Source organism: Anabrus simplex, chromosome 2 (genome assembly GCF_040414725.1).
Source record: "Anabrus simplex isolate iqAnaSimp1 chromosome 2, ASM4041472v1, whole genome shotgun sequence".
In the NCBI taxonomy this organism is placed as follows: domain Eukaryota; kingdom Metazoa; phylum Arthropoda; class Insecta; order Orthoptera; family Tettigoniidae; genus Anabrus; species Anabrus simplex.
In genome coordinates, this window is record NC_090266.1 from 814,051,937 (window position 1) to 814,078,782 (window position 26,846).

The 26,846-nt window shown below is 39.8% G+C and overlaps 1 protein-coding gene across 1 annotated transcript in view; it reads left to right on the plus strand.

The window, feature by feature from the left end:
* Nucleotides 1–26,846, plus strand: part of LOC136863695 (uncharacterized) — a 415,056-nt gene that overhangs the window by 213,893 nt on the left and 174,317 nt on the right. The window contains exons 12-14 of the mRNA XM_068226041.1: nucleotides 18,399–18,512; nucleotides 23,799–23,912; nucleotides 25,979–26,116. Coding sequence (XP_068082142.1) covers nucleotides 18,399–18,512; nucleotides 23,799–23,912; nucleotides 25,979–26,116 — 366 coding nt within the window. The remainder of the gene's footprint in view (nucleotides 1–18,398; nucleotides 18,513–23,798; nucleotides 23,913–25,978; nucleotides 26,117–26,846) is intronic.

The window sequence follows — 26,846 nt, forward strand, 5'->3', positions numbered from 1 at the left end:
TGCTTTCTAGTTGCCTGGGCTTTTTATGAATATACAGCTATTAAGAAGGTATTTTTTGGTCTTCGCCCACAGTTGAGGACAGCCTGTACTGGCTGATGGCTGCACGACAGTAGTCAGTCAGTCTTTGTGTTGTAACTCAGTCCGCAATTTGTTATTAAGAATTTACTATAATTGAAGGTTTCATTCCAAAAAACGGTCAAGTCCAGAACTGTAAAATTTCAGGAACTGTCAAGAACGGTATAGCTTATGTAGCATAGTAATATATACACTAATTTTTGTAACTCTGATTCACGCATGTTCATCAAAAAAAATAGAATTCGAATTAGGGCATTTCAGGTAGACTGAAGCAGAATGGACATTTCAATGTTTTCTTCCCATTACACACAAAACACCTTCACTGCTTTTCCTCTGATCAGTAATCGTCACCCAAGACACATACCTGCTCCTACCTACATGGAATTGTATTCTCCCTATTAGGGACGTAGAAACACGAAGCTCTGTGAAAAGAAGTGTTCCCAAGAAGTAATAGAAGTTGTTAACGACAATACAGGAGTAACTTAACAAATTTATTATGATAATTACTGTAGCCACGTCCTAATTCTTGGACCCTGGGCAACGGCTAAGTGGCCGTGAGAGTCGGGATACCAGATGCTATGGAATGGGACTGAGCATCTCGGACATAGTCCGAGTCATGGCCGTCCTTGTGCTGCAACAGCTAGGAATATACAACCCACCGTGGGCCCCAACCCGTTTATAGGAAAATTCGCTCTGGGACTATGTGTAAGCAGGATAGCATCCTGCTTCACAGAATATTCACTGAGCACGCTCGGAACGTTTTAAGCAAGCCTCTGACCTATGGGAGTAACGGAGTCCCACTTCAATTTGACAAGCAAGGGACTCCTTGGAAAGAACTTGGCGAACGAAACGAAAAAGGATGGGGAGCTATCAATATTAATGGTGCATATGAAATAGAGAAAGTAGATTTGGCTCAGTCAGCAAAGAGGATGCGTCTGGATGTGTAAGGAGGTAATGATATTCGGGTAAGATGAGGTAACGAGTAAGGGATAGGAGTTTATAAAGTATTCTTAACAGGTGTTAAAAAGGGAAGGACAGAGTGTGTGATAGGACTGTTCATCAGGAATAATATTGCACGCAACGTAGTTTCTGTTAAGCGCGTAAATGGGCGAATGCTGTGGGCAGATTTAGCTGCTGGAGGAATTAGGACGGATCAGTCTGTTCACCATGTTGACAATTTTTATGAAGCACTGGGTGACATCGTAGTGAGGGTTAGCAATAGGATGCGAGAGTGCTAATGGGCGATTTGAATGCGAGAGTTGGAAATATAATTCAAGAATACGAAAAACTGATGGGAATACGTGGGGAATATACGGAAGCTAATAGGAATGGAAAGCGTTTACTGACCTTCCATGTGTACCTTACCCTGTCCTTATGCCTTTGGCCTAGCTCAGCTGAGAAGCTGCGTGCATCGTCCGAATAAAAGAGGATTAAAAATCTATCGAAAAAGAACTTAAAACGAAATAGGACAGTTGCAAGACTACATATTTTAGTAAATTATAAGTTACTGAAATAAGGGTTGGAACAAAATTTACCTTATAAAACTCATGAGTAAATACGATAACAAAACAAAACTATAAAACAAGTTTACACATTTACAAAGCCAAATACAAAACTCGAATTCACAGGAGAGAGTCGTCATGAAGGTCATGAAACCTGTCCAAACAAAGTCGTAAGTGGTGAGTAACGAAGGTGAATACGCATTCTCGCGAACTTAATCAGATGAGCTATCTGTGAGTGGCATACATCCATGAGTTATCTATACATTGCATTGATACACAATAAAACAACTCGCCTCTCGCCCAATATTTACAAATTAATCCCGAACTGGTCGTTAACACATACATAATAAAAAACACATACAGTCTTGGAACTGACATACTATCCCCCAAAATGCACTGATTCTACTATCTCTGCGGCCATAATGCTGCGCGTGCTGTGACACACTTAAACGAAGTCATATACATATATGCAAAAGTAAGACAACCAAATAAACAAGACAATAATATACACCAACAAATATAACACACTGAGAACACCCTCTGTAAAATAAAAGCATGTAAATACCCTTGATATCACATCATGATGTCCTGTATGCACTCACAAGATATCACCACTTGTGTCCGCCCCGAAAATGGGTGAGTCCTGGGTCGTCCATGGCGAATGTTACAGCTGAGCGGAGAATGCAATGAATTAGCAACGGACATAAACTTTCACTGCAGACAGCCCGACCAAATCTAGCTTACTATAAGAAGGGGAAATTCCGTACGCACCCCAGGGATCCTTCTGTTCGCCAACACTTCGACACTTCGAGTACCTGCTCTTGACCAATACATTTCCCCCAGTGGCTCGCACAAATAAGTTTCAACCGCACAACAGGCAGGAAAACGAAACGCAAATTAGCATCCCTTGCAATTCAATATCTGCGTAAATAACATCGCCATCCAAGAGCGAAATAGCAAGCCGTATATTACACAAATCCATACATAGGCATAATGGCTTATCATATCTAGAGTAACGCAGGTTCATATCTCGGCTTATTCTCAGCCGCTCAATACAGTCGTCTCGCGACTAAATCACATCTATATCAGCGATCATAATTGAATTTATAGGGGCAATCCGGCCTCATGTTTTGACCCGTTTAAATTATCATCTCATCACGACTACGGCTCTGTCCGTTGCTTTATTAATTTAAAAGAACCTAGTTCACAAAGCTGGAATTTTTTATATAATTGCATGATTGTCTCCAAGCTGAAAATAGCATGCTTCGTGCACAACGTAGCCTTAACTACTGAATACCTGTCCCAAATTCCCGCACTAACAATAGAAGTGACTTTACCTCGTAATTATATAAAGACAATGGCATCATAACTTGCACTAAAAAAAGGTGTTTCCGAAACTAAGATAAATCAAACACATAATCATTAAACTACAATTTCCACAAACTTTCTGATCAATCTAAATATAAAACACACGCGTGTCGTCAGTCCCAAGTCGAATTACTTTAAATAAAATTAAAACATCACCATGCTTAAGGCATATAACTAAATGAAAATATGTACTAGATTAATTAAATGAAAAGAACAGGAAATCGCATGTCTCTATTGTATATCAAGCTTAAAAATATAGATTAAATCATCTGATTTTCAACCGTCATCGCCTCCAGCTCCCAGTTTCAACATGTTCTTGGCTTAAGCCTTCATATTGGCTTGGACGTTGATCCTAGAACACCGGCAATCGATCCCCTGGACTGCTATCTGCGTAATCATCTGCTTCTTGCTTGAGCTAATTGTTTTCTGGAACTGGTTCCTGCAGACAGAATACTCTTCTTGTTATTTGCCTTGTAATGATCACGCGCTGTACTCTGACTTAGGCGAGACCAATGGGCAAACATCACTACTCTCAATTTAGATTGTTAAAAGCAGCGCCTATTACGGTTGAAAAACCAGTCACAGACAAGTTCACAAGGCACACATATTAGCGTGACCCTCACTCAAATTATCCTCGTACACGATTATGTCCATATTATTCAAATACACAGTCTGATCTCGGATGATCTATTTACGTCTGAAACATCTGAATATACTGTTTATAATCACATTCAAAATTCGTATGAGTTAGTTACTTTCGGTATCACTTTGAAGTTAACATAGTTCTACCAGTTAGACAAAGGTATGCAGTCTTACAGTTAAAAGCAAGCGTTGCATGGCGCACTGTCAATCACGGATGGACAACGGCACTCAAGAAAACATTACGAATGAATGAGAGTGAGCTCACCGGTCGCCTTTGCTTTATAGCGGTAGGTATTGTCCGTTACGGTCGGTGAATCCCAGAACCATCTGTAGTTGCTCTTTGTGAGGCGGCAGTTGTTCTTCAACGGTCATTTGAAATTGAACACATAAAAGTCAAATCTGTCTGGATCTTGCCGTAATGATATGACAACCTTCCCATAAATTAAGCAGACACCTAATGTGTTCCAATGTCTCCTATGATTGACGCTTACGCAGAATTATCTATCACAAATGACGACCTGCCCAACCTGGAGTGCTCGTAGTTGTCTGCGTGGAGTTGGCATACTCAGTTCCACGTGACAGATTCAACTTTTTTCTATTTCACTCCCACAATAAATTTGAACTAAACGTTCTCTTGGGGCCGGGGTATACTTGAATACTCCCAGGGTCCTGTACTGGCTCTGGTGGATGACACCTCCTAAAACACGGAGTTCGGGCTCCAGTTGGCGCTGTATTTAAAATATGGAGGCTAAATAAATTATGAAAAATTACCATGCCATTACTTATATGATGAAGAATCATTATGTCATTAATAAGCATGGCGATTACTGGACCGTGAACAGGTGAAACGGTTCACATGCTAGCATGGGATTAGCAGTTACGAATACATATTTCAAGCACAAAGCTTTTCGCCGCTCACGTGGGAGGGTAGGGGCACTAGATCCATAATATACTATACCCTAACCGACTTTGAATTCAGGGAATCTGTCAGGAAATTGCGGGTATTCTCGGGACTTGTTTATGACACAGACCACTATCTTATCTGTAGGGAACTAAGTATCTCTAGGTCTAGGGTAGAGAAAGTAAATTCTGTCTGCAGATGACACAAAACAACAACACGGTTTAACCCGGAAGAAGAACCAAATAATTCAACAAACCGTGGAAGCTTCACATGTAAGAACAAAAATATGTGTTTAAGATGTTTGAAAGTCGAGTGCCATTAGGCACTGGCTTCTCAATAAAATGGCTGCGATTCGAATCCTGGTCAATATATGTGAGATTTCTTAAATGAAAATTCACATCCTTGAGGTTCGAATTCCACGTAAAACTGGAGTTTACATGTCCTCACTACATCTACAAGCTTTCCTGATTTATGAAGTGCTTAATTTCCTTTGAATTGGCGTCGATTTTCCTGTGACGTTAGGTGGTGGTTGGGGGGGGCTGATGAAAATGATTATTTTAGGGTTGAATTTAACTAGACAACCGTCCAAGCTTAATTCTAACAATAGGGAAAATATTGACGACTTCCGAATCTCCGAAGAATTGAGGAATCGGCAGGATAGAGAAGGGTTACGAAAGACGTCTAAATGAAGGACAACCTTGGCCTCACAGATCTAACACCGCGAGGACTGAAAGAGAATAAAAGTTGAACAAGGGATGTTTGGCAGGAAAGACGAAATCGAAGAGCTGGTTACAACTATATGGAAGGAATGTCAGGTTTAGCTATGAAACATGTTATCACCAAACCACGCTCTCGAGTTGAGAGCCGCTAGGTCCCCTTTTAGTCAACTCTTATAACAGGCAGCGGATATCGTGGGCGTATTGAACGCATCTTCACAAGAAGTGAAGTATTTTAGCCTGAGACATGGTTCTTTAAATCAATAAATCTATCGACACGAGTCCCCCACATTTAAGTAATCTTAGAAATAGCAAACCATTGCAAAGGGATTCGATTCTTGAACTTAAAAAGTGAACACATAAACAAAGTGCACTATGCAGACGATCTTAAGATGTAGGGCGGGCCGATGACCTTCGATGTTAGGCCCCTTAAAACAACAAGCATCATTATCATCAGTATCAAGATATAGGTACTGAAGTGTTTTAAGCAGTGATAATAATTAATGGCAAATCGTCCATATCATCTAGCGATGACATGGGGTCAACCGGGGTACACTTGCTGGTCTACAGCACCCGAACCAGAGTCGACGCAAGGTACGTCGCTTGGTCACTGCGGAAACCTGACATACCCGAGTGCTGTTGTACTGATGGGTGAAACGTTCCTTTGTGGAGAGTCGCTGCTGTGATATCAGTCGAGACACTCGGCGCTCACCTCGCTGATCAGTCACTAATGGCCGGCCCCAGTTTGATCATCTGCTCCATGTCTGCCCACTATTCTTCCACTCTTGGTACGTCCTCCATATCGTGGAACGCGAGCAACGAACACCAGTGACTACTGTCGATATACTCGCACCACACCTTCGAGTCCCAATTAACTGCCCGCGATCAAAGTACTACCTTCACCCATCACTGTCAAATATTACCGTCTAGCGTGCAGAGGAGATATCAGAACGTTATCCGTGAGCCGCTCGTGGTATCACGTGATTGGTCAGGAACTGTCAGGCCCCAGGTGTTTCTAATAAAGTAATCGTTCAATGTCGTACAATAGTGATACTGGGGCCGATGACCTTAGATGTTAGGCCCCTTTAAACAACAAGCATCATCATCCTCATAATAGTGATGGGGTGTGGCATGAGCCTTTCTATAGCAGCAGCAGCAGTAGTAGTAGTGGTAGTAGTAGCAGTGGTAGCAGCAGTAGTGGTACTCACCACTCCCAATCCCAAGCTCTAAATTCCCATTTTGCCATCGGAACGTTGCTGTGGTGGTGACATTAAAGGGGAGCAAATAAATAAAAACACCGTTTTCAATTCAATTCTTTGTGGAATGCACTTGTTCCATTAATCGGGTAAAAAGAAATATTTATTTCCATACCTTCAAAAGATACGTCTGTAAATGTCACTTTCTACGTCCCACTCTATCCTTCCTCTGTTGCTCATTTTCTGTAACATTAATTTTTACACATTATTTCCATCATAATCCAAATACTCTTGTGGATATTTGCATTAAATTTTTGAATGGTAGGGAATTTTATGTATAGAATCAACATACTCTACTCTCTTTAATTAAACACAAATTATTTAACTTTCATCAAGTAAATAATAGGCGTAAAGTAAAAATGTGAAAAATGAATATGAAGGATAATGATTAAGAAACCATATTTTTGGAGGAATATATTCAATATACTAGCGTAGATTGTTGATATATGTCTATATATTTTTTTGCTAAGGGCTTTACGTCGCACCGACACAGATAGGTCTTATGGCGACGATATATATTATTTAAATAGAAGAGTAATGTAGATAGATATTCAATGAATTGTAATACTTATATACAGATTTCCCTTTCAGAATATGTTCTGAAGTAAACAAGGAAGTAAGCGCGAATATACATCGAGTACATAACGGCACGAAGTTCGCAAAGCAGTTCGCTGTCGCATTATCAAAAAACTACTAGTTCCCATCTGTATTATTGAAGAATTGTGCTTAACGTAGAACTTCTGCAAAATGAGCCAACAAAATAAATCAATAAATTTTACTTAATCATAAAATAAGCGAACAGCATGCGCATGTCACCTTCTTATTTTTGAGTTCCTGAACCGGGAAGGTGGACCGGTTAATAAAGCGTCATGACTGAACACGTGGAATGTGTTAAACATTGCAAAGGGAATCCTTTAACGAGCGATGAGAAAGTTATTAACGTGTAATTTTCGTGGTGGTGTTCGTATATCTTATCTAAATAATAGACTATTTCTCAAACTATGCCTTTCGCTGGCAGAGGTAAGCGAGAGCGAATGCGAGTTTTGACAGTTCATAGAGCAACTTGGTTGGGGAAGTAGTTGGAGCGAAAAGATGAAGGAGTACATTTTGTACGTTGTTTACATGATGAACTCCTCTAAAGGAAATACCATTCCCGTGTCGCTGTTGGTAGTCTGGTTTAACCCTTGCTCGGTAGACTCTCCGACGTGGGCGGCTTCTGCCCTGTATGGGAAACTGCATATTTTTGTTTCGGAGAATGCTGTAGTGTGATGTATGACTTTCCAGGGTGTTTGTTACGGCATAAGCATCCAGCCCCGAAATTCAGGGAATTAACCATTTAAGATTTAAATACTTGATCTGGCCGGAATCGGACCCGGGTTCCTACAAACGAAGACCACTACACTGATCATTCAGCCAAGGAGGCGGACATGGGGTAATTCCATTCTCCCTATTACAAAGCCCATGCAGTGAATCCCGTCCTTCAATTTGAACCTTATAACCGAAAACGACAATTAACCAGCACTATCAAAATAACAAATCTTGTGAGCATCCCTTTAGAGCTCGCCCTAGTGCTGTAAATTACCAAATTTAAATGGCTAAAATAACTTGAAACAGGTGGTCCAGGACAGTTCACGGAAAATCATATCTGTATATTCTCTGAACTGCCAGTGATGTTTTATGCGGCTGCTTACTTGAATGTGTCATTTTGGTGGGTATTCCTTTTAAGGCTGTAGTAAGCCAACAACACCGTCATACATTGAAGGCAACATCTAATGACATGTTGGCTAATCCACTAAATTTCAAAGGAGCGTGATGTATTGCTTGTCAGGTGTGTTGTTAGCCTGCGCATTAGCGTTAACAAAGCACTACTTGGTCCTCAGTGCGCACTGTAGAAAGGAGCACACCAGGCCAACAGGCATGAGCCGCCGTTGTAATGTAGTTATCATTCCAATAAAGTATTCATTGGTATAATCGGCATCACACTCGCTCTTGCATTAAAAGGACCATTCAAGTACCTATCTCTTTTCACTCCCCGCGAGTATATTCAAGGAATTATGTTTTGCTCCAATGTTTACTGGGAACGTGAAAACGTGACTTCAATACTTGATTCTCGCCAAGATGACCGTGGTTTGCATTCCAGTCAGTGCCTCTTGCATTTCTTATATGAAAGTATAATGTCCCTCTCGTTCATATTCCCCGTGAAACTGGGCGTCCTCTGGCTATGATCTCAATATCAATATTCTCATTAAACTACAAGCTTGCTTAATTAAGGGTGAAAACGGAGATATTAAACGTATTTTATATATTGTTTGATCAGCTGCTTAGTGTAGTTGTTAGGTACTCACCTATACTCAAAGGCGCAGGATCGAATTTCAGCACATTAGGTGGACGACTAGGAGTGCTCAGGACCAATAGTTTTCGAATGGACGTTAAACACATTATTATTATTATTATTATTATTATTATTATTATTATTATTATTATTATTATTATTATTATTATTATTATTATTATTATTATTATTATTATTATTATTATTATTATTATTATTATATATTTAATTATTTATTTCTTAATCCATTTACCTCCCACGGTTGTTTTTTCCCTCGGACTCAGCGAGGGATTCCACCTCTACCGCCTCGAGGGCAGTGTCCTGGAGCGTGAGACTTTGGGTCGGGGGATGAAACTGTGGAGGAGGACCAGTACCTCTCCCAGGCAGCCTGAACAGGGTCCTTCTGGGGGATGAGGAGATTGGAAGGGATAGACAAGGAAGAGGGAAGGAAGCGGCCGAGGCCTTAAGTTAGGTACCGTCCCGGCATTTACCTGGAGGAGAAGTGGGAAACCAAGCAAAACGTCTTCAAGGATGGCAGAGGAGGGAATCGAACCCCCTCTACTCAGTTGAACTCCGGAGGCTGAGTGGACCTAGTTCCACCCTCATACAACTTTTCAAATTTCGTGGCAGAGCAGAGAATCGAATCCGGACCTCCAGGGGTTGAAGCTAATCACACTAACGACTATTCAACAGAGGCAGTTATTATTATTATTATTATTATTATTATTATTATTATTATTATTATTATTATTATTATTATTATTATTATTATTATTATTATTATTATTATTATTATTATTATTATTATTATTATTATTATTATTGCAGTCGACTCTCGATAATTTGACACTCGTTAATCTGAATCTCTCGATAGTTTGAAGTTTTTTCGTTGTCCCTTAAAAATACTCGATAAATTGAAGAAATCAATGTTATTTGGTGCCCTCGGTAATTTGAAGTTGTAGGAATGGCATCTTGCTCGCCGACATTCTATAATTTGAAGTCGGGCTTCCCAACTCTCTATAATTTGAAATCGATTATGACAGTATGCATTGTTATCGTGCACAGACCTGTCGCTTGTTTACATCAATAATGAGATGTATGAGTGAGTTCGCAGTCTTGAGTCTTCTTTCAAACGTTAAAATATGTTACAGTACGTTAACGTTCGATTTGTGTAATTTTCAAGTATCAAAATGAGTTCAAGAAAGAACAAGTATCTTTCCATAAGTGAAGAAAAGCGTGTGCCTCAAGCTGTGGAGGATGGACAATTAAAAAACATGTCGACAAACAGTTCGGTATTTTACCATCGACATTGTCGATGATTTTGAAAAATAAAGATCGCGTCACCGAAAGTGCCTTAAGTGAGAGTGGAAAAAGGTCACGTCAGGGTGAATTTCCCCGTCTTGAAGAGTGCTTGCTTAAATGGATTCGTCAGTGCAGAGGACAAAACGTTCCCCTGGCGGTATCATGTTGAAGGAAAAAGCCAAGCCTTTTGTGCAGTCTCTCGGGATTAAAGGATTTGCAGCAAGAGAGGAGTGGCTTTCAAATTTCAAAAACCGACACGCCATCACATTTAAATATATCTGCGGAGAGAGCGCCAGCGTGGATAATTCCATTTGTACCGAATGGATTGACGAACTAAATGAACTTTTGAATGGCTATGACCCAAGGAACATATTCAACACAGACGAAGCCGGGCTTATTTTATAAATGTCTTCCTAATCGCACCCTGACGTTCAAAGACAAGAAGTGTCATGGAGGAAAACTGAGCAAGGAAAGAATAACTAACTGTCCTTCTAGCATGTAACACGGACGGATCTCAAAAGTTGAAACCACTCAATAATCTGTGAAACCACGCTGCTTCAAAGGAATAAAATCGCTGCCCACAGCTTATCGGTCAAACAAAGAAGTATGGATGACGACAGAGTTGTTTAATGAACGGCTGACCTCGGTTAACAGTGACATGAAAAAGGGAAAACGCAAAATTATACTGTTTTTGGACCACTGCACCGTGCATAATAACCCTCCACCATTAGACCACGTAAAATTGATTTCTTTTCCACCCAACACGACCTCAAGATTGCAACCATTAGACCAAGGCATTATTGAAAATTTAAAACTCTCTGCCGCAGAGAAATTGTTTCTCTTGTGCTGGATAGCATCGAAAAAGGTGAGAAGGCGAACATAACCGTTTTGACCGCTATAATCATGATTGATAAGGTCTGGAAAAATGTCAACCCTACCACCATTTATAACTGCTTCAAGAGGTGTGGGCTTAAGCAAACCGAAAACTTGGAACAGTCATCAAAGCCGCCAAAATTTACGAATTTTGACTCAGGATGGTGACTTCTACCTAACTGTGGAGAGTTAACGTTTGAGGATTACGTTGAAATTGGCGATGACATCGGTGTCCACGGTGCCCTAACCGATGATGAACTGTTGGATTTAGCCTCTCTGGATGAGTACGAGGAAGAAATCGAAGAAGAATAAGAAGAATAAGAATAAGAATAAGAAGAACCGCCAATTCCAGTCACATCGAGCGAGGCAAGAACATCTCTTACTACTACCTAGGCTCCTACGTCCTCAGAACGGACACAAGTGACGATTTCTTCTCAGCTCTCACCACTATCGAAAATTCATTGGACAATGATAGATGGACGTCGCTCACTCAAAAGAAAATTACGGACTTTTTTCAAAATGAACATTTCTGTATGAACATTCAAATGAACATTTCTCTATGAACATTTCATAATTGTGGAAATGCTGTGAAAGAAATAAGTAAGTATAAGTGAAACCTTTGTTTATTTGAAGTTTTCCCTCCCTCCCTCTTGGTTAATTGAACTCCTATTAATTTGAACTCACGGTAAATTGAACCTTTCCTCTGGTCCCTTGAGTTTCAAATTATCGAGAGTCGACTGTATTATTATTATTATTATTATTATTATTATTATTATTATTATTATTATTATTATTACTGAAAAATGAAAATCCACAGCCTGTTTCCAGTCATTTGACCGGGTCAGGAATGTAAGTAATGAAGCCCCCATATAGTGGCGAGGATAGGAATTGTGCCGGCTGCCGAAGCCTGTCGCACCCGTCTCAGGCAACGATTAATGACTGACAGATGAAATGATATTGGATAGTGTTGCTGGTATGAAAGATGACAGGGAAAACTGGAGTACCCGCAGAAAAACCTGTCCCGCCTCCGCTTTGTCCAGCACAAATCTAACATGGAGTGACCGGGATTTTAGCCACGGAACCCAGCGGTGAGAGGCTGGCCCGCTGGCTCCTGAACCCCGGATACCAATCGGGTATCGAACCACGCTAGCTTGACTTCGAGGTGCTATCAGAAAATCCCTACTACGCTCTTACTTAAATATCAAAATTAGAGTATTTCTTCACCTATCGGATCATGAAAACATACAGCACTGATGGTAACAAATTATTGGCACGTGAGTATTCAGTACACTGTGAAAACTGGGAGACTTTCTTATGTGGTTTTCACGGGCGGTTGAAAGACTTTATTGGGACCCACATTAGGGCCTGGATCTCACCCCTCTCTGAGAACATCGGCTTCTGCCAACTTTCAGCTTTGGAGTGTGTAGACTCTCCTCCCCCCCCCCCTTCTCCGAGGGAAGGATTGCTCCGCTGATAATTGTCTCAAAGAGTCATATAAATATTCGTTTTGTAGATCCTGACGTCCTGTACTTACTGATCTACTTTCGTTTAAATCACATCGCAGGTTTTCTGGTAATCTCTCAAGATTCGTCTTGTGTTTTAGAGCGCGAAGAGGTGGTAGGTGGGGACTCCCGTGTCTCTCTCAAGATATGTACTAGGAACAGATGGTTTCGATCACGCACATATGCCTAATGTGCGTCATTAATAATACGCTCGTTAAGTAATTAACTTTCTTACATTATCAAATATTGTATTCATTGAGTAATTACTTGTACATTCCCTAACCTTGTGACGAATTTTATTATTATTACTTGACGCGTGAAATTTGTGAGTTGATATCCAAGAATATGCACGGAAATCGGTGAGAATATCCAGTTCTAAAGTTAGAACCCTGTAAACTTAACTCCGCCTCCTGACGTAGGCAGTCGTTGAGCGCGACATCCTTCTTCCTTCTCGCTTGCACGATAGGGAGCGTAATTCCAAGAACTCGCTGTATTGAGAGCTCTCTCTCCCCGTACGCGCAATTAGAGCTTCCCCCTTCGAACTAGTGCAGGGCCGCTCATATCCCGGACCGGGCATAAAATGCTTGTTACAACCAAAATAATATGTCGAGAAATGACGCGGCAAAACGGTACATATGTACTGATGGGCATCATGACATGTCTATTAGCGTGGTATTGAACGCTTACATCATGTATGTATGTATGTATGTATGTATGTATGTATGTATGTATGTATGTATGTATGTATGTAATTTCTAGTAAAAAGCTATTCTTGCCTACTTCCTTCCAGAATTCATTGTTGGTATCTGAAATTGATCCTGATTTGCCCTTCCGTCCTTTCTCTAATAATTATTTTACTTCATCAACTGAAAATTAAAAGATTTCGATTTATTCTATGTGATTTCCCACAAAAGATTTGAGTTACGCAAATGTTGCTGAGATTGGGCTGGGAAGACTTGGGAAAAGGGGGACGAACTGCTCGTGTAAATGGTATGTTCCAAGCTGTCAGAGGAGAGATGGCGTGGAATGACATTAGTAGACGAATCTGTTTGAGTGTCGTTTTTAAAAGTAGAAAAGATTACAATGACAAAATAAAGTTGGAATTCAAGAGGACAAATTGGGGCAAATAATTCGTTTATAGGAAGAGTAGTTGGGGCTTGGAAAAATTTACTAAGGGAGATGTTCAATAAATTTCCAAATTCCTTGCAAGTATTTAAGAAAGGACTAAGTCAACAACAGATAGGGAATCTGCCACCTGGGCGACGGCCCTAAACGCAGATCAGTGGCGATTGATTGATTGATTGATTGATTGATTGATTGATTGATTGATTGATTGATTGATTGATTGATTGATTGATTGATTGATTGATTGATTGATTGATTGATTGATTGATTGATTGATTGATTGATTGATTGATTGATTGATTGATTGATTGATTGATTGATTGATTGATTGATTGATTGATTGATTGATTGATTGATTGATTGATTGATTGATTGATTGATTGATTGATTGATTGATTGATTGATTGATTGATTGATTGATTGATTGATTGATTGATTGATTGATTGATTGATTGATTGATTGATTGATTGATTGATTGATTGATTGATTGATTGATTGATTGATTGATTGATTGATTGATTGATCTAAATTATGCAGGGTGTACCCCAGTCGTCACGAGACCCCTCAACTTCTCGTCCAGTTTCCGACGATCCTCGCCGCTTAACAATTTTTTTTTAAATATTCGGTCCCTTCTCCATGGCTTGTATTTACCTGCGCTACATTTTTTCAATCTCTACAGTTTGATTTATTCTTAGCATCTCTATTTAAGTTATGTTATCAGTTTGTTTCTTCTGCCACAAATATTTTGTTCTTAACAATAAAGGCCGTGCGCGTAGAGGCGCGTGGCTGTGAGCTTGCATCCGGGAGATAGTAGGTTCGAATCCCACTATCGGCAGCCCTGAAAATGGTTTTCCGTGGTTTCCCATTTTCACACCAGGCAAATGCTGGGGCTGTACCTTAATTAAGGCCACGGCCGCTTCCTTCCAACTCCTAGGCCTTTCCTATCCCATCGTCGCCATAAGACCTATCTGTGTCGGTGCGACGTAAAGCCCCTAGCAAAAAAAAAAAAAAAAATTAACAATAAATGTTTGCGTGCTTCTATTTCGCTATAGACTGCAATTCTTCATTCATGCCCTCCTACTGATCGAAATATTTCTAGCGCTTTCAATAATTCGGTCTTTTATTCTGCATTCATCATTGTACCACCCACTATTTCTCAGTATTCTTCTCCTCTTTACACGCATCTTATGTCCTGCTATCAATACTGCGTTTTCTATTAGCTTTATTGCGTTGGTTATATAAAATCACGAGCCTTATTCCTGTCTTAATAATTTTCAAAGATCTCCCTTCAAAATATTCCTTGAACTCAGTGATAAGGTCTTCTTTCCATACAAACCTGGCACATATCTCTCTCTACAATTCAGTTGATAAGACACACCGCTATTCTTCCTCAGATTTATAAATACGGGTAATTGCTGAGATTCTCCCCATCCTTTAACATTTATCCACTTAATGGTGGCTAGGCCTCCTTGAACATATTACTAAATTACCCTCTTCATCTCCTGGCCACCACCCATTTAAAACATAGAGTTCTACTGTGCTATATGTTTCTAATAGTTTTCCGCCGCAATTATTATTCGATTAATTCCTTTTTTTATTTTTTATCTCCTCTGCCTTCTTACTATATACTGGTTTTTGTTCTGCAGTCTTCGCATTGAAGTGCCCCATAATCATAGTACCTACGCCCTCATGTACATTCTTTATTTCTAATGCAAACTAAGTGGCAAAAATCTTTGTTTGCAAATGTCCATTCCTCGGGAGGATTGTAGACAAAACCGAAACACAGGTTAACTTCCTCCTCTTGTTTCATCCTTGTTTTGACACAAAGTACTGTATTTCATCTATATCTGTATCTATTATTCCAATTTTCTCTTTCATTTCTTCCCTCTCATTACTTAGAATACTCCAGGATATCTACCCAAACGAGCGTCCTTACTCCTTGTCTTGCTATACGTTTTAAAACCTTCAATATGTACTTAATATGCACAAAGAAAGTGCATTTCTGCAATTAATAATTTTACCTGTCCATTCCCTCCCTTATTCAACAAAGCCTCTATATTAACCGAACTAATATTCCATTCTAGTTATTTCTTACTTTTACCCTCTGTTAAGTTACTTGTCTTACTTCAAGTCACTCTCGTTTTCACCAATTCTAAAATACGTCGCACCGACACAGATAGGTCTTATGGCCTAAAATACCCTTAGTCAGTTTTATTTTCTTTTATTTATTCATTCATAGAAAACTGGCACGTTATAATTTTTGTGTTATAATCTACAAAGGTACAGGGCATAAGCTCACAAAGCTGTGATTTACAATTCCCTAGATGGAAATGACAGTATATCCAATTTAAAAAGTAAAATTCCTGTTATTCATTAAGCAAACAGTAATACAATTATTTAATGCAACAATGACTTTGCACAGTGTTGTAGCGTTGTGTGACTTTCCCTGTTCACTGAATTTCTGAAAATAGTATTTTAAATTTAAATGGGGAGAGGGAGTTTGATCACTAGTCAGGACATCGATATTTAGTATCCAAGATTAAAGTGTAATAACAGTGTAAATGTATCTACCAGATAGATGTACAGTATGCCTGCAAATAAATAACCTCACTGATTTTATTCCCGGTAAACATTATTGGATTGTTGGTGACTTCATCAAATAATTTAAACCCAAACAACCACAAACCACAGGTTATCCACCTTAACTCCGTATTATGTTAGAACTGTTCCTAAAGCACTTCTTAAAATGTAATAGTGAAAATTGAAATCCATTACGTACATTGTAAAAACATTTGAGGTTGTAGGTCTAACTCTTTATTGTATCCGGTCAAAATACATAAACTGCCATGAACATAAATAACTTCTTGCTTACAACGTAAATTGAAAATGATGTGGATTTCTGTCCTCTGTCTTTCATTATCTTCTACCTCGACTGCAAACTCGGGTATTGCATCACTGATCGAGAGTGACTGGGAGAACTTTTCCCAAACTTCACGGTCTGTGACGTAACGAGAACGTCACTGTAGTTGAATAGCATACGCTCATCGCCTGCCAGCCCGCCCACTTACAGTGCAGGGCGCCCGCGGGACGGAATGCCCAGCGTGAGCACCTCTGGTCTACATTGTTTTTCTGTCCTGCGCCCTTCTTAGCCCAGAAGTCCATTAAACTCAAGGATTTACCTCTAACGTCCAATATCATACTTCTGTCCTCCGGCGACCCACTATGCCTTGGAGTCGGCTCTACTCGCCGGTCAGCTGGTTGTACGTCCCCCTCCTATGCCTGTTCATCTGTCTGCCCTCTTCCGTGCGTCTGACATGCAGTATGAATGTCGCTATTGGCATCAGATTCTATTTTGGCAGCATGCACGCTAGTCGCTGACTTGCACATTCCTTGTTCATCTGGCTGCATCCGCACATCCAACGGCGATGAACTCTAGTGCTTATCCATTTCTTTTAGCTGTGGGATAGTCCAAGTTCGCGACCACTTTCGATTACCTAATGTAAGGCATTTACCTCTTATGTATGCATTGAGTACGTAATTCCTAGATTTTACTCAATAAAATCGCAAGAATCTCTTTTCCGTGATGGTCTCTTTATCCATATATTTTCTCACCCAGATCCTTTCTCCTTTTAAGTGCCTAGTGTTTAGGAGGACTTTGTTTGCCTTTAGAGCCGAGATCAAATAAACTTTAATCGTTCTTTACCCTTTGAACTCTCCGAATTCTGTATGCTTCATCGGTGACCTCTTCTTTATAATTTACCTTTATATGGTCATTTGTAATGTCCAACATCTTGCTCATTATATCATTACAATGTTCCTTTTCACTCTCCACTATACCGTAGATGAAAATATATGTTTTCCCTTAAATTCTTGCATGATCATTTTCTGTTTCCACTTGACTTGTTCTAATTCTCCTTCCAGCTCCTCCATTTTAGCCTTCAGTACTTCCACTTCACCAGAATTCCCCACCACCTCTTCTGTTATAATTCTTAGCTCTTATTTTAGAGTCTTTGATTTCTCTCATCTCATTTTTTGCTCAGGAATCTAGCTCCCTCATTTGTTCAACCTGACCGGCTTCTCTGACTATTTCCTTAATATTTTCCATACCTTCCCAACTCACTGCTCCAGCTGGTCCACCATTCTCTTCTACACCTCCCATTACCAGAAGAACTGCAACTGCTGCTGCTACCATCAGAGTTGCCTGCAGTCCGGTTTGTTGTAGGAGCACTTTCTCGCTTGCCGAACATACACACTTCACTGGACCGTGTCATCGGCCTATGGCCAGGCGATACTGTTGGACACCAATACTTATTCTTCTCACTCAACACGCTCATAACAATACTACCTCTCGCTTCGCTAGCTCGATTACAAATGCCATGAAGTACATGAAATCGAAACTTCTGTTCCGATGCACTAAAGTAGTAGAGTATAAAAACTTAATAATACAAGCATCAATATTAAAAGCAGAGATCTGGATGTTAATAAAAATATGTTTTCTTTCAGCACAATATATTGCTTAAAATCTAGATGACAGGGGTAGCTGGCACCAAAAAATTGTCAGTTCTACCAACTGTCCAGAGTTGCTCAAATTGATAAATTCCTGAAGCTTTGATGGCTCATGTGGGCTGGCCATGGTATAGCATGGATGAATTAGAAGTAGTACAGAAAATTTTTATTTCCATGAATTAACTTTTTTTTTTAAATGAGAAAAATCAATGCTTGCAAAGCTATACGACATCAATAGCCTGGTAGCTTACAAGACAGGGTTCCTTGTTAATCATTTTACGGCTCCTACTGTTTCAGGTCAAATGTGTGAAATGGACATCGATGAATGTACTTCAAATCCATGCCAAAACGGAGCAACATGCCACAATGTGTTGGGCGCATACACTTGTCAGTGTATATCAGGATACACAGGTAATATACTGTATAGTTATCTATCTTTTCTCTCACATACTTGCTAACATCTGACTTAAACTTTTCTTTCTCTACGAATGATGTGCTGCCTGGTGAAAGACGCACGTGAATATTGAGGCTAATACGACACTGCTGTTTTACAAGGAATTAAATTGTCATTCGTACCATCGTATGGTGTGTTGAGTATACTTTGAGAAGTCTAATACGATATTCTCCAGGGCCGATGACCTTCGACGTTAGGCCCCTTAAAACATCAAGCAAGATGTTATCCACAAACTTCTTCACCCCAGACCACGTGATCACTCGCAGAAGGAGATTCAAAATAGCGAGGCTGATTTTAGTACTCGTGTGTAATAACGCGGCTTTTCCAAGGCGTCTTATGCTTTAAAAAGTATCCTGCTGTCCTTTATGTAATCTAATTGGCCGGTGTATTTCTGTGAGAAACACTGTTCGGAACTTCTACCTTATTCTCAATGTTTTAATTAAAATCAACTTGGACTATCCTTAATTTCAGAGTCCCACAAATTCGCTATCTGGTATGACATAAGTTTGTAGAGAAGTTAAATGGAAAAGTCCAGCCAAAAATTCGAAGTATCTTCCCAGTAGAGAGACTATACGGAGTCCAACAAATTTGAGAAAGAATACAAGATTCTGCAGGAAACGATTAATCGAAACTACATTTAAAGTCACTAGAGGAAAACATGCACATAAAATGATCGCACATTCGACTAATACAAAGTAAGTTCCAAGTAACCCTTGACCGGTATAAAGACGAGATTCAAAGAAATTAGAGACTCTACCAAGTTCAGTACTGTACGTCTTGAAGTACTCCCGAGCAAGTTCTATGTTGAATTCAGTGTCACCTACGTACATTATACTTGAAATGTTTTAAAGTCATGGGAGACAGAACTAAGTGTGACCTCCTGGAGTTTATATCATCAACGTAGCGGCTTTCGATTCAGAGGATCAGAGTTCGTTTCCCTGCCGAATCGGGGATTTTAGTTGCGTCTCGTTAATTCTTCTGGCTCGAAGATTGGGTGTTTGTATTTTTCTTAATACACATCTCTTCATATGCACCTAACTCAACATACTACCAACCACCACTGAAACACGCAATATATCCCTTCATATAGGGTTGGCGTCAGAAAGGGCATCCGGCCGCAAAACAGGGCAAGTCTACGTGCATGATACACTTCATAGCCGCGACCTCACTAGGATGTGAGAAAAATAGGCATAAGAGAAGGAGAACATAATCACATAATCACATAATCGACTTGATGATTGTGAAGCGTGCGGTCAAAATACTACAACAAAGACAGACATCTGTACCAGAAATTTCAGCTCATGACTAAATATACATGTTTTAATCCCTAAAGACCCGAAAGACTAAACCAAGAACTTCCACATTCAGAGATCTCTCGAAAATTGACTACAGTATGTTTACTGAAGGCACACTAGATATTCCATGGCACCACTTACTGACAGTTGACGACATCGACATTAAAGTAAACAAATTTAACGAATATCTGACCGATATGCCCTGCTGAAAACAGTACGGGCAACACGAGTTCCAGCACCGTGGCTGAACCTGGAGCTAACGGAGCTAATGTCAAGACGAGATGCCGAAGTTTACGCAAAAACCGACACAAGAAAATTTGACGCATTTAAACTGCTGCGAAATAAAACTTTGCAAACAGTACGCTTACTCAACGCTAGAATCAGACATCCATATACTCTGTTAAAACAAAATACTAGACCTGCTATGGTGTGGAAAGAACTAAGAAACATTTGAATATGTAAACAAAGAGAGTACCATCCTATTGATGTACTGTACCCCCGGACTCACTCAGTACGTATTTTACCACTCCTGGGAGTCAAACTGATAGAGAGAAGAAACATACAACACTACATAGCAATTAAAACTCCCCTGCACCTGAGAGAGAAAAATTCTACTTTTCTCATATGGCACCCTCGAAGGTTAAAGAAGCCATATTTAGAATAATATCAAAGTCCAAAGGGATAGGCAGCATAGAAATAGAAATAATCAAGAACATGACTGACATAACTTTAACTACTATGACTCGCATTTTTAATCATTCATTAATGACTGGCGCGTAACCCTCCTTATGGCAAGCTGCCGTTGTCGTCCCGCAAGCCAAAAAATCACCACCTGAAGACGTAACCGACTACCGACCAGTGAGCATATTATCGGCGCTTTCAAAGGCACTGGAATAGTACACCAGCAAGTTTCCAAGTACATGCATTGTGTCGATAGAGCTTTATAGCAGACTGCTGTCATTCATGGAGCTGGGTAAGTGCCTCAAACCAAAAAAAAAAGACAGAAATCCATAACCCCTGGTTATTGCAAACACTGTTTTGTACAACCGCAAGCATTCCTCAGGTAAGCACTCACTTTAACAGATAAGGTAATTCGAACTAGAATCGCATGTCTGTTATGCTGTATTTAAATTATTGTTTCGTACAAGTTTAAGGAAGTTTAAAACTGAATTAATCTAAAATCATGTGTAATTAGTTCTATATTATTGATGATAAATACATTTATCAAATATCAGGGAAACATCTGGAGGTCACGTGAAGTCAGATTTGATTGTAGACACATTTTGTCTTCAAGTAACCGAGATGGTTCAGTCTCAACATCTAGTAGGGGCTAAGTCCTGAAAAGCCGAACAAGTCAAGATTCATTCCACAAGTTGTTTACTCACTCCGTCAAATATTAAACCCATTCCTTGTAGAGAATAACAGAACCATAAACTTGAATTTTTGTTCAAAGGAGAAAAAAGTACAAGCGAAAACCGCGTACTGTAACAGGCATCTTTCATTAAAGAGAGAAGTATAGATATCGACAAGTCTAAGTAATTTGTTAGTGTAAAATATGATTTAAACACAAAGAAGTTTCTTACGATGATGATGATGATGATGATGATGATGATGATGATGATGATGATGATGATGCCGGACTGTGTAGAACATGCGGTAAAACGCTGGCCATCTGGGCTCAAGTTGGGGGTTTGATCCCGGCTCATTCTGGTGTTATTTGAAGGTGCTCAAATACGTCAGTCTCGTGTCGGTACATGTACTGACAAGTAACAAAAAATCGTGCTGGAAACATTTCGGCACATCAGCGTCTCCGAAAACCGTAAAAGTAGTTAGTGGGACGTAAAAATAATAAGAAAAAAGGATTGTTAGTATTATTATTATTATTATTATTATTATTATTATTATTATTATTATTATTATTATGTCGTGATCCTAAGGACTGGACAGGCCGAGGAATAGGGTTCGGAATTTTTCGAGAGCTTACTGTAGGCAATGACAAGGCTAACTTTCCAATACACACAACTCCCTTCACCTCCATTATTTTAAAATTTAACATATAATACAAACACACAAATTCTACAAAAGACTTGATCTTATTACAATTATGTACAATTCTTGTCTTGAGGTTGACTCTTTCAAGTCGTAGTCTGCCCGCCTTCTCCCTACACTCTTCAGTTAAGTAATGCTAAGCTTTGGGAAACTTGGTGAATACTTAGCTCGCGTTTGAACGCTCTTTCTTCTCCTGCTTCCGACTTCTCTCTTGATGTCTCTCTCTCCGAGACGCTGTAGTCGCCTTGAGCGTCACGATGGTTAGTTGAAGGTGATGTGGAAATCCACAACTCGAACTCGGCACCTTCAAACTCCGTCGTCAGTCAGCTTGACCAATCTCCCTAAAGTACTGGTTGCAAGGTTAAGTTATCGAGAGGAAAGGCACACTACATTACTCAGGCCTTCCTAACAATTGGATCAGTAATCGTCTCCAGTCTCTAGGCTCACAACTACGATAAATAACTTAGTCGTTGCGGCTCTAAGTCTTTCTGAGGCAACCTGCTACCTATCATCTACGTCTTTCACTGATTCTCTCCACAATGGTTTACTGCCACACTTCTCCTTTCCAATATCTGGAACGATTCTCTTCAGTGGCGCCCGGCCACATACGACTTGCTCCGCGGCTCACTGGCACACGCGTCTCTCACAGATTCTGCACTGCTTCTCCTCGCTATGTCTCACAGCCACACACACACTACTTGCACGGTAGTTGGAGAGATTCTCCCAGGTCTCTCGAGACCTCCGCCTATATTCCCAGTTCGACGTTTCTAGAACATCACCCTTCTATTCTCCCAGAGATCTGTTGTGTCCAAGTCTGATTGGCTCACGTGTCCCCCCCCCCCCCCACTAAGTGCTGGGAAGTGCCATAGAACATCCTAGAACAAAATATTTTCTAATACGTCAAAATCGCTACGTTGGTCTACGTAATATTTCTTTCCAATGGCTTCTCGAAATACCGTCAGGGCTCCTATTACGTTTCTGTATTTACACTGACGCCGTATTGTAAGCTATTTCATAAGATTACACATGCACTGGGTTGCTTTCCACCAACTTGCTTTGTGTTAAACTGGTATGAAAACTTATGCTTTGAATACTTCGAATTTTCACTAAATTAAATTATCACTCAAACATTCGAAGCCACTGTTATACATTCATTTAAGCTTTAGACTGATACTCCCAATATCCTTTCTCGGAGATCGTGGATTCTAGACTCACTCGAGTCCGTTCGCTCGTCACTGAGATACGAAAGGGACGCATCGCGACACACGGTCCAGATCTCACTTATCTAGTTCTGTTCCCTGGTGTTGTTTTTTAGACTCGTCTCACAATCTACCTTAATAGGAAAACGGCAAAGATTATTGTTGTTGTTGTTATTATTTTTTTTTTTTTGCTAGTTGCTTTACGTCGCACCGACACAGATAGGTCTTATGGCGACTATGGGACAGGGAAGGGCTAGGAGTGGGAAGGAAGCGGCCGTGGCCTTAATTAAGGTACAGCCCCAGCATTTGCCTGGTGTGAAAATGGGAAACCACGGAAAAACATTTTCAGGGCTGCCGACAGTGGGCTTCGAACCTACTATCTCCCGAATACTGGATACTGGCCGCACTTAAGCGACTGCAGCTATTATTATTATTATTATTATTATTATTATTATTATTATTATTATTATTATTATTATTATTATTATTATTGTCATAAAGTACAATAATTTATATATTGACAGGTTTATTAATATCCTATCTAGAGTAATGAAAATAATTTAGGATAAAACATGTTTTTCCTTTAATATCTTGAAGAAAAATGTGTTTATATTAATCTAGCTATTTTAAACCCAAATCGTTCACTTTGTACTGGTCTTTCATTTCGTACTGAATCTCATGTGATACTTTCTGCTTCTAGGTTCAGAATGCGAATTCAACGTTGATGAATGCATGTCAAGCCCATGTGAAAATAATGGTACGTGCGTGGATGGATTAAATGATTTTACCTGCGATTGTGAAGCAGGTTTTGAAGGTAGGTTGTCAAAATGTGATTATTTTTCTATTTGCTGTACATCGTACCGACTCAGACAGGTCTTATGGTGACGAAGGCACAGGACAGGGCTAGGACTGGGAAGGAAGCGACTTTGTGTTAATTAAGGAGTAAAAATGAAAAACCACCAAAATTCGTCTTCAGGGCTGCCGACACTAAGGATCGAACCTACTATCTCCAGAATGCAAGCTCACAGTTACGTGACCCGAACCGCGAATTCAATTCACTCCGTAAAATGCAGTTTATATAGGGCCTACTATCATAAGTGAACAATTGTTAAATCAATTTTGTTTTTACGAAATGCTGTATAGTGTCTTACGTACGAATTTCTTGCTTAAGGAGAGGGATGATTCAGGTCTTCTTTACTTGTTGAGAAGGAAATAACGATTTCAGAACATTAATTCAGTTTATAGGCGTCAGTTTTCAGTAGAAGAAATAAACACACTGCTCCTGTAGAGGGGAAACTTCCGAAGATTTAAACGCTGATAGACTGACATAAATGATTCCCTTAAAACCTAATGCGGAAGAAAATGACCACCAATACACAATAACGGTTTAGATCTCGCAAAACTTAAGTGAAACTAATACATTTCAGTTGAATAATAATTACCAAGCTGAATATACAACGTAATGATCACTAGTCAATAAACAAGCATCCCTGGACTTGGAAGACAGGTACAGTAGTATCAGTTCCCAGTAACAGCTTCCTACAAAGAAATTTTCCGTGGTTCCAACCTCAGCTTAAGATGAATATTTACCCACATCAGTATTAAACAGCTTAAATTTAACATTCTTTGTGACAGAACTACACGCAGTTGTCAGGGGCCATTAAATACTATAGAATGTTAACAAACACCATGATCCAGCTGGCATCGGAAAACGTAAGTTTGTGTCCCTAAAAACTTACTCAGTAATTGATAAATAATAACAATAATGGCGTGTGGCCACCGGTAAGGCCTGGTGCAGATCTTTCCATCTGACAGCGTATAGGCGACCTGCGCCCCTGTTAGGATGGGACCCTATCTAAGATGTAATCTAATGCTGAAGACACCTCAAACCCCAGCTACTGCGTCATAGGAATTAACTAATGAGAGTTAAAATGTCCGAGCTGACCAAGAATCGAACCCGGGACCTCTTGAACCAAAAGGCCAGCACGCTGACCATTTAGCCATGGAGCCGGACAATTGATAAGTGAATAGTATAGTTACTGTTCTTCTTGCTTCATGTGAAGGACTAGGGACGTTTTTATCACCGATCCTGTGGATTTAATTTCTGGTAACTAGTGGGTGTTTACTTATAATTTACCGCGGCGGTCAGTGTGTCACGTACCATTTATGTATTCACCGCTGAAACAGAAGCGGGGAAAAAACCTCTAGGATGGCCGAGAGAGGGATTTTAAGCCACTTCTCCACTCAGCCATGTCAGCTGATATTGAGAGCATCCCGTTCCGGGCTCCAATGCAAATGCAATCTTGAATATGTGGTATTGCCGGAAAGCAAATCCTGGTCAGTAGATGTATGTATTTCAATTACCAGTAATCACGTGAAACATTTGATCGAAATGCTTGCTAATCGTGACTGAGAGAACATTAATACTCTTTCTGGCACACTAAAATGTCCACAAAGCCTCAAGCCCTAATTTAACTGTGTTACAATGTTCACGACCTACAGTGTATTTGCTAGTTGCAATGCCAATTTGAATTTCGAATAAAATTTGTTGTTAAAATTATGTTCCAAACACTTTAATACGGCACGGTCTATCCACCTACCTTCTTAATAATAAATCACCTTTATCTGCTAAACTTCACACCTCATTTCTTCAAAAGTACCACATCCTGTAACCCATATTTAAAGAATGGGCTAATAAACTTATTTTAGCGTAATAAAATCAGATGAAAGTGAAGGTGTAACTTCCTTAGTTTGAACACATTAGAAACAATCGCATTGCACTTGCTTCTCCAGGAACAAAACTTACTCTTAATTGAAGTAAAATTTCTCACTTATTTCAGTCACTTTACTGAACCAATATATTGCTCTTTCTATTTTCAGGAGATTACTGTGAAGAGGAGATAGACGAATGTATGTATCGACCCTGTGTTAACGGAGGAAGCTGCCGAGATGCGTTCAATGACTTCGTGTGCATTTGTCCTACGGGATATTATGGAAAGACATGCGAATTTGACATAGGTGAGTTACTGTAGTAATGTTTTGTTTCGTAAGTTAATAATCAAGAATGCGGATATTTTGTGTGAGTTGATTCGGCTATTTTTATTTTGTTCAGTACTATTGTGTAAACATGAATGAATAGATACGTCAAGAACACGTCAAAATAGGTGAACATACAGTATTCCGAATCTGTATTACGGAATACAGTACAGTTTATACTTTCTTTGCGAGAACATCTACGAACATTAATAAGGTGTGTATTGCGGTAATTATTCCTTAGATTCGGTTCTGCACCTCTTCTAAAATTGAAGTGATTACAACATTCAACTGGAATTGTACAAAGGGCACTAGAAAAGTTTTGCAATGTGAGCGAACGCTTTAGACTTTTTCAAAATAATTTGCACCACACTCAATACACTTCTCCATGCGTCGAGACCAGTCACTGAACCAACTCTGCCATTTTTCTTCGGTTACATTTTCACACTCTTGATGCCATGCTGCCAGAAGCTCCTCGCCGGATGCAAAACGCCGCACTTTCAGCTTCATCTGCACTTTTGGGAAGAGTGCGAAGTCACATGGGGCAAGATCAGGACTCTATGGAGGGTGATCAAGCACAGTCAACCCCGATCTGGCAAGAACATTCATTGTTACATTAGCACGATGTGCTGGAACATTGTCGTGATGCAAGAGCCAAGTGTTGAGCCGTGACCTTGGACGGAGCTGCTTGAGTGCCTGGATGACCTGAGGCAGA